The following is an 8,894-nucleotide window of genomic DNA, read 5'->3' on the forward strand; positions in this document are numbered from 1 at the left end:
CGTTTTGTGTACGAAGAGATTGGGGTGTGTTGGGCTATTTTGTAGTATTTGATGGTGTATATAGGGCTGGAAAATGATGTATATATGTTGTTATTGTTCTGTCCTTGTATTGTTGGTATTATCTTGAAGTTGGAGGAAGGGCATATTATAGGGGAGATGCTGCCCGTTTTAATACAAAATAGGTTTGTCGTTCGTTGTGCGATAGTTGTACCTTTCGTAACTTAACGATAGTATTATTATCATTCTTGTAGATTAAGGTGCGAAGAGGCGAGTTCAACTTGGTGATTGAAAAGATTGTGATAAGGTATGTTAAGGCTAAGCCTTCCTTCATTTTGGCATGATCTCGTAGCTACATGTGTTAGTAATGAGACAAAAAGAGAAGTTCATATTCATGAATTTATTCACACTATTCTAGTCTCATAAGTTACAATAGTATTCCTTATCGAGACTCTATATTCAATTTTAGTATTGTCTTCTTCCAGTCAAGAGAGCAGCAAGCCTATATATACAGTATTACAGTATTTTCATTACCATCGAGCTATAATCGATGGGCAGGCCCCTATTGGGCAACCTCTGATCAGATGGAAAGTTATATACCGAGCCTACTGTGGCCGAGCGCCTATGAGCGAGCCCAGCATGGCCGAGATACATAGCCTAGTATGGCCGAGCGCCTATGAGCGAGCCTACTATGGCAGAGCAGTTATATATACCGAGCCTTATAAGGCCGTACAATTATTTTACTTACTATATTGAAGGAGTTGAGTCAGTATCAGCAGGTAAGTATATCTCCAGATCATCTTTGACTCCCAGTTAATTTCAGTTATCATATTATCAGTTCAGTTTCAGATTTCAGTTATTTTATTGCCTTACATACTCGGTACATTATTTCGTACTGACGTCCCTTTTTTGGGGGCGCTGCATTTCATGCGTGCAGGTTCAGACAGACAGACGGGTAGACCTCCTCAGTAGGTGTTTTCCGAGTTCCGCCTGATCGGTAAGCTCCACGTCTTTCGGAGTTGCCAGGACTAGAGTTTTGTGTACATCTTATGTATATCTGTATATATGTTATGGGTAGGTCGGGGCCCTGTTCCGATCACAGTACATCTATCAGTAGAGGCTTGTAGGCATATCCTGTTGGTTAGTGCAGTATGTTGGGTTTGTATAAATTGGTGGTTTGTCAGCTGTAGTAGCTATGACGGCCTTGTCGGCCTAGCTTTATATTGATATTTAGTTAGTGCTAGTTTCCATTCAGTTTTATATTTTGCTTCGCAAATTGTCTTGCAAGGTGGCCCCATGGCCAAAGTATGACATTATGTGTTCAGAGTCCCTTAGTCGCAATTTGGCACGCCAGGTTAGGTGAGGCACGGGGTGCTTGTCTCGCTCCTAGGTTCGGGGCGTGACACTCCCACACTTGGCTTTAAGCTATAATCACATAACCTAAGAACCCACAATAACTTCTCCTTCTCAGTTACCACGATCCCGTATTATAGCCTAGTTGAATTCTCGTAAGTTCATATTGCACAAATCATGGCACAACTCGAATTGTCTGCCCCAATGCACACTCAACTTTATGATGGTCGCGCCATATTCCTCAGGCGATCCATACCCACATCGCCGTACATGCCTCCCATTGGATAGAAGGTAAAACTTTTCATGGGAACTTCACTAGAAATCACGCAACCCCTAACTTCCTCACTTGAGATGGCTCACCTATGTAACCTCATATCTACACATTGCAACGACATTGCCATGGTTATAACCACTATGAAATCAGTTAATCCTCCTGAGTCCAACTCGTCCACCAACTGTAAGAGTCCGTTCATTCCATTAACATCAACTGAAGGTCCAACAATATGTTTAAAACTCGAAAACAATAATCAAGCATTCACGTTCCTCTACATTCCAAGCAAACTCTTTTATTCACATTCGAATTTCCCAAGTATAGAAGCCACCTCAAGGATCATCTCTCTCGAACCATCAACGCTGGAAACACTGATTCGACACTAAAGTCGCAACACATCATCATCTTTGATAACTACTTTTTAGGTACCACTTCGCAGCACCGTACCTCCAAAGGCAAACAAATGATGACCATCATACCGACGAGCCTTAATGCATTCAAATGAGGATGATGACACCACAACACAAACAAGAGTTCCACAAAGTTTAGAGATATCAAATCTCGCTACTCCGTCAACCAAATTCTGAACATCAAAGCCCAATTGTCTCTCATGCGCTGAAATTAAATACTAGATCTTCCAATCACGAATCAAATAATCCCCCTCTTAAAGCATTCACTGCCGCAACACATAAGTAAACACCCTACCATTCACACCAGCACTACGTGATAACAATGTAAGAAACATCACAATACACTATGTATAGCCCTGAACCCGTGGGAAACACCAACATGGGACTGAAATGATTGAACACTCCTCTACAAGAGGGCGATAGTAGCCCGCTCGTATACGCAAGGAAAAATATCCCGCACAACATCTGTAGTATCTCCACAACTCGTTGGTGACCAACTGATATCTAATGCTCGACATCGTGTATGAATGAGTAGGAAGGAACTGAAGACATAAGCTTCAACCGAAATCAAATTGCATGACAAGGAATCAAGAGCACAAAGTTCTCCTAACAGCCCTGTAGCCTCTCGAAGATAAGTAGAAACGTCTTCGTACCGATCTGCGAGATTCTACTAGACTTGATCATGACTCGTGAGACCTAAGTGAACCTAGTGCTTTGATACCAAGCTATCACGACCCAATTCCCACCAAAGGCCATGATGGCACCCAACGGTGCCGTTAGTGTCACAACCCCAATTTTCCTTCGTAGGATGTCGTGATGGCACTTAGTCTCTATGACTAGGTAAGCCTAACAGTTAATAATAACTTGACGGAAATAATTAACAGAATACTAAAATAAAGCTGAATAACTAATGAAAACTTTTGAAAACAGAATCAACAACAATACACCCCCCAAGACCGGTGGAACTGAGGCATAAACTCTACAGAGTAAAACTAGAATAACTACTAAATCACTGTCCGAAAGAAAATACAACAGTAAATAAGAATAATGGAAGGTGACTCCGAGGCCTGCGGACGCCGAGAAGGCATACCTTGGAGTCTCTGAAAAGTGGCTAACAGATGATCTCTAATGACCGATACGAGCACACGTACCTGGATCTGCACAAAAATGTGCAAAAGCATAGTATGATTACACCACAACGGTACCCAATAGGTATCAAGACTAACCTCGGTAGAGTAGTGACGAGGCCAGGTCAAGAATCACAACTGAGGTACCGCCTCGTATTCACAATTCACAATCTCAATCACAATCTTTCCATATGGGGCCACGTGAGCCTTACATTTGAAATAGGTTTTGAAAACAATTTTGCTAAAATAGCTACACACACTTTAGCCTACCTTATGACGCCACGTGGCTTCACGTAGTTACCCTACAAGCAACACACACATAAGTCCCACCTTATACCGCCGCACGCACATTAACCCCAAGCCTTATACCGCCGCATGCGCATCAATATCATATTACAATAACAACACGCACCACAAGTGCCTATATATCACAATTTTCCAACGATCAATAATATCAATGTTTCCACAACAATAGCCCACGGCTCCACCACAACATGTACAAGAATCTTAACAATAACAATGAATGTAAAATTCTTAACAAGAAAGATATCTCAACAATTATCAACTTTACTTCAAAATGATACAACTTCCACAACTTCAACACCAATAACTCAACAATAAGAAAGATAGCGTGTAACTACAAACTAAATACAATTTACTCACAATGGAAGGAATAACATGACTTCAAATAAGAATAATAGCAACGTAAGAGATAACTAGTAACAATGACTTAAAATAATGAAAATTGATAATGAAAGAGATAACACGTACAATGACTTCAATAAATTATAATCAACAATGAAAGAGATGACACGTATCAAATAAAGGCAACAAGTTCAACTAAGGCATGAGAGCAGTTTATCAAGTAGGATGTAGAACAAGTGTTAAACAAGTCAATTAAGGCATGTAAGGATAGACTAACACAAATAGGAAAAGATTGACTATGAAAATTTAGAACATGATATGGTATTTCAATTAAAGCATGGAAATAGTCTAAGTAGCCTAAACCGGTCAAATACCACGTATAACCCATGTACCCACTCGTCACCTTGTGTACACGGCTTTCACATAGCATAAAAGACATTATCAATCCCAAATCCTAAGGGGTAGTTCCCCCGCACAAAGTTAGGAAAGATACTTACCTCAACTAGGTCAATTCAACTCTCAGAAATTGCTTTTCTCCTAAAATTCGCCTCCACACGGCTCAAATCTAACCAAAATCGACTTAATATAGTCAACCAGTGCAAGGAAAATCAATTATAATAGATAAATCTAAGATCTTTACACTTTTCCCAAAAACTCAACAAAAGTCAACCCGGGGCTCGCCCGGTCAAATTCCAGGTCCAATGGTAGATTCCGACTACCCATGACCCCACGAGTTCATATATGTAATTAGTTTCAAATTCCGAGTCCAAATCGACTCTCAAAACTCAATTTCTTATTATTCAAAAAACTTGACAAAGTTTCATAAATTTTCACTTTGATTCACATGATTTTGATGTTAAAATCTAAGATATATTGATGGAATATGATTATAAATATATTAGAATCACTTACCCAAAGTTTGTAGGTGAAAATCCCCTTTCCAAATTGCCTCCTACCGAATCTAGGGTTCAAAAATGAGAGAATATTTTCAAAAATCCCGTCTCCGAGCCCCTTAACCAGCTGCAGATGTCGCATTTGCGACACAAGGTTCTCTTTTGCGAACCCTCGCAATTGCGGCCTAGGTCTCGCATTTGCGAACGCTGAAAAATACCTCATGCATCCTCGCAATTGCAAGAGAAGGCTTCACAATTGCAAACTGACCATCATCTCAAAAGCGAACACTTGATTGCAAATGTGAACCAAGCTAAAATCCTGTTGGCTTCGCTAATGCGAAGGGGAAGTCGTATTTGCGACATCTGACCCCCTTCTATCACCTTCGCAATTGCGAGGCTGGTGCTCGCAATTGTGATAACTGAGCACCAGCACACCAACAGTTCATTTTAAGTTCAAAACTATTCTGATACATGTCCGGAACTCATCCGAGCTCTCAGGGCACCAAACCAATCATCCACACAAGTCTAAAAACATCATACGAACTTGCTCACGCGATCAAAACACAAAACAACAACAACAACAACAACCCAGTAAAATCCCACTAATGGGGTCTGGGGAGGGTAGAGTGTACGCAAACCTTACCCCTACCCCGAAGGAGTAGAGAGGCTGTTTTCGAAAGACCCTCGGCTAAAAAAAAAGACAAAAGGACAAAAAGGAGATAATATTTGTATCACAACAACAATCATAGGATAAATAGGAACACCATAAAATCCAGAAGAAAGATGCAAAGCAAAGGGAGACAATATTAGTAAATATTAGTATTACCACAACAATCATAAGAAAAATAGGAACACCATGAAATCTAGAAGAAAGATGCAAAGAAAAAGCGATAGCTAGTAAATAGGATATGCACTGAAAAGCAAAATAGTAAGCCACAATATTGCCACTAGCTATCTTAGACAAAAACCCTACATGTCTAGTCCCACAATAGTACGAAGTAAGGCACGACTCAACTACCTCCTAACCTACAACCCTAATGCTCGATCTCCACATCTTCCTATCAAGTGTCATGTCCTCGGAAATCTGGAGCTTCGCCATATCCTGCCTGATCACCTCTCCCCAGTACTTCTTAGGCTGCCCTCTACCTCTTCTCGTACCCTCCGCAACCAGCTGCTCACACCTCCGTACCGGAGCATCTAGGATTCTCCTCTGAACATGTACGAATCATCTAAGCCTCGCTTCCCGCATCTTGTCATCAATGGGAGCCACATGTACCTTCTCCCAAATATCATCATTCCTAATCTTATCTATCCTAGTGTGCCCTCACATCTACCGCAATATCCTCATTTCTGCTACTTTCATCTTCTGGATATGTGATTTCTTAACGGGCCAACACTCAGTCCCATACATCATGGCCGGTCTAACCACCGCTTTATAAAACTTACCTTTGAGTATCGGTGGCACTCTCTTATGACACACGACTCCAGATGCTAACCTCCAATTCATCCATCCTATCCCAATACGGTGTGCGACATCCTCGTCGATCTCCCCTCCCCCCTGGATAACCAAACCAAGGTACTTGAATCTGCCTCTTCTCGGGATGACCTGCGAATCAAGTCTCACATCCACGCCCACTTCCCCTGGCTCAGCGCTGAACTTACACTCTAGGTATTCCGTCTTCGTCCTGCTCTGCTTAAAACCCTTAGACTTAAGAGCCTGTCTCCAAACCTCCAGCCTCTCGTCGACACCGGCTCACGACTCATCAATCAAAGCTATGTCATCGGCGAATAGCATGCACCATGGCACATCCCCTTGAATATGGTGTGTTAATGCGTCCATCACCAGGGCGAATAAGAACGGACTGAGCGCAGAACCTTGGTGTAACCCCATTACAACCAGAAAATGCTCAGATTCGCCTCCTACTGTCCTAACCCGAGTCTTAGCCCCATCATACATGTCCTTAATCACCATAATGTAGGGAACCGATACACCTTTTGCCTCCAGGCATCTCCAGAGAATTTCTCTAGGAACCTTGTCATACGCTTTCTCTAGGTCAATAAACATCATGTGTAGATCCTTCTTCCTCTCTCTGTATAGTTCCACCAACCTTCTAACAAGGTGTATAGCTTCTGTAGTCGAACGACCCGGCATGAACCCGAACTGGTTGATGGATACAGACACTGTCATCCTTACCCTCGCTTCAACCACCCTCTCCCACACTTTCATGGTATGACTTAGTAATCTGATACCCCTATAATTGTTACAACTCTGGATATCACCTTTGTTCTTATACAATGGAACCACCGTACTCCACCTCCACTCATCCGGCATCCTCTTCCCCTTAAAAATAATTTTAAACAACCTAGTCAACCATTCTAAACCTGCTCTCCCCACACACTTCCAAAATTCCACTGGAATCTCGTCTGGCCCGGTCGCTCTGCCCCTACTCATCTTACGCATATCTCCCACGACCTCCTCAACCTCGATACGCCTGCAGTACCCAAAGTCACGGTGACTCTCGGAATGCTCCAATTCGCCTAGCACAATATCACGATCCCCTTATTCATTCAAAAGTTTATGAAAGTAAGTCTGCCATCTCCTCTTAATCTGGGCATCTTCCATCAATACTCTACCATCTTCGTCCTTGATGCATCTCACTTGGTCCAAATCCCGAGCCTTCCTCTCTCTCAACTTGGCCAGCCAGAATAACTTCTTCTCCCCATCTTTTTTCCCCAATTCCTCATACATACGACCATAAGCCACAGTCTTAGACCGCCAGCTTAGCCTCCTTCCTAGCTGCTTTATACCTCTCCATGCACACTCGCCTCTCTTCCTCACCTATGCTCCCCACTAACTTCAGGTACGCCGCCTTCTTTGCTTCCACTTTACCTTGGACCACTTCATTCCACCACCAGTCTCCTTTGTGCCTACCAGAGATGCCCGTTGAGACCCCTAACACCTCTCTCGCAGCCTTCCTAATATAGTCTGCTGTCGCTGACCACATAGTGCTCATGTCACCATTGCTCCTCCAAGCTCCCATAGCCGACAACTGCCCCTCCAACGCTTGGGCTTTATCCTTAGTTAAGGCTCCCCACCTGATTCTCAGTCTTTCTCGAGTAGACCTTTTCCTCCTCTTTAACATAATACCAACGTCCATCACTAAGAGCCTATGCTGCATCGCAAGTATATCACCCAGAATCACCTTGCAATCCTTGCAAAACCCTCTGTCACACCTCATGAGGAGGAGATAGTCAATCTGGGTCTTTGCCATCACATTTTGAAAAGTAACCAAATGCTCCTCCCTCTTCTGAAAGCTAGAGTTCGCAATTACCAACCCAAAAGCCTTAGCGAAGTCCAACAACGATGTACCTCCTCCGTTCCTCTCCCCAAAATCGAAGCCTCCATGCACCTCGCCATAACCACCTGCGGTCGACCCAATATGCCCATTGAAATCCTCTCCTATGAATATCTTCTCAGCAGGCGGAACCTGGCGCACAATCTCATCTAACCCTTCCCAGAAGCGCCGTTTAACCTCCTCATCTAGGCCCATATGTGGCACATAGACGCTAACGATGTTTAGGGGTCACTCTCCAACCACCAACTTAATAGTCATCAATATATCATTCACTCGTCTAACCTCAACCACAGACTCTCTGAGTTCCCTATCCACCAAGATGCCCACTCCATTCTTACCTTTCTGGACTCCTGAGTACCAAAGTTTATACCCGTCCACACGTCCCTCACCCTCGACCCTACCTACCTTGTCTCCTGGACACACGTTATATTGACCCTCCTCTTCTGGAGGATCTTCACCAACTCTATAGATTTACCCGTCAATGTACCTACGTTTCATGACCCAATTCTCAACCTACAGACACCCTTGTTCCCTTTACCTCCCTTGCCTCCCGCCCCACCCCCTAAACCCTGCCCTACCTCCCGCCCCACCCCCGTTCCCCCCGAGGACATGACCTCACTCGCCCATCCCAGACCACAGCCACTATACCCAAGGCAGAGTAAGGGGAATCACTATCACACAAGGCAATAGACCAAACCAGAAGAATATAAGTTGCAACAACAGGCACACTAATACAGTAAATAAAGTAGTACGAGGTAAGATGCCTGTAATTTAACTCACATAACAAAGGGAAACTAGAAAACGGGAGGTACCAACTCCCGCGAGCAGAAAAAATAATAATA

The 8,894-nt window shown here is 43.3% G+C and overlaps 1 protein-coding gene across 1 annotated transcript; it reads right to left on the bottom strand.

The window, feature by feature from the left end:
- Positions 1-1,706: 1,706 nt before the first annotated feature.
- LOC138902852 (uncharacterized) lies at positions 1,707-8,247 on the bottom strand. The gene is made up of 4 exons (XM_070190753.1): positions 8,107-8,247; positions 7,587-8,004; positions 2,069-2,236; positions 1,707-1,837 (listed from the first exon to the last, which is right to left on the bottom strand). The coding sequence occupies exons 1-4, from the start codon at positions 8,245-8,247 to the stop codon at positions 1,707-1,709; spliced, it is 858 nt and encodes a 285-aa protein (XP_070046854.1).
- Positions 8,248-8,894: the final 647 nt, after the last annotated feature.

This window comes from Nicotiana tomentosiformis, chromosome 12 (assembly GCF_000390325.3).
Source record: "Nicotiana tomentosiformis chromosome 12, ASM39032v3, whole genome shotgun sequence".
Taxonomy (NCBI): domain Eukaryota; kingdom Viridiplantae; phylum Streptophyta; class Magnoliopsida; order Solanales; family Solanaceae; genus Nicotiana; species Nicotiana tomentosiformis.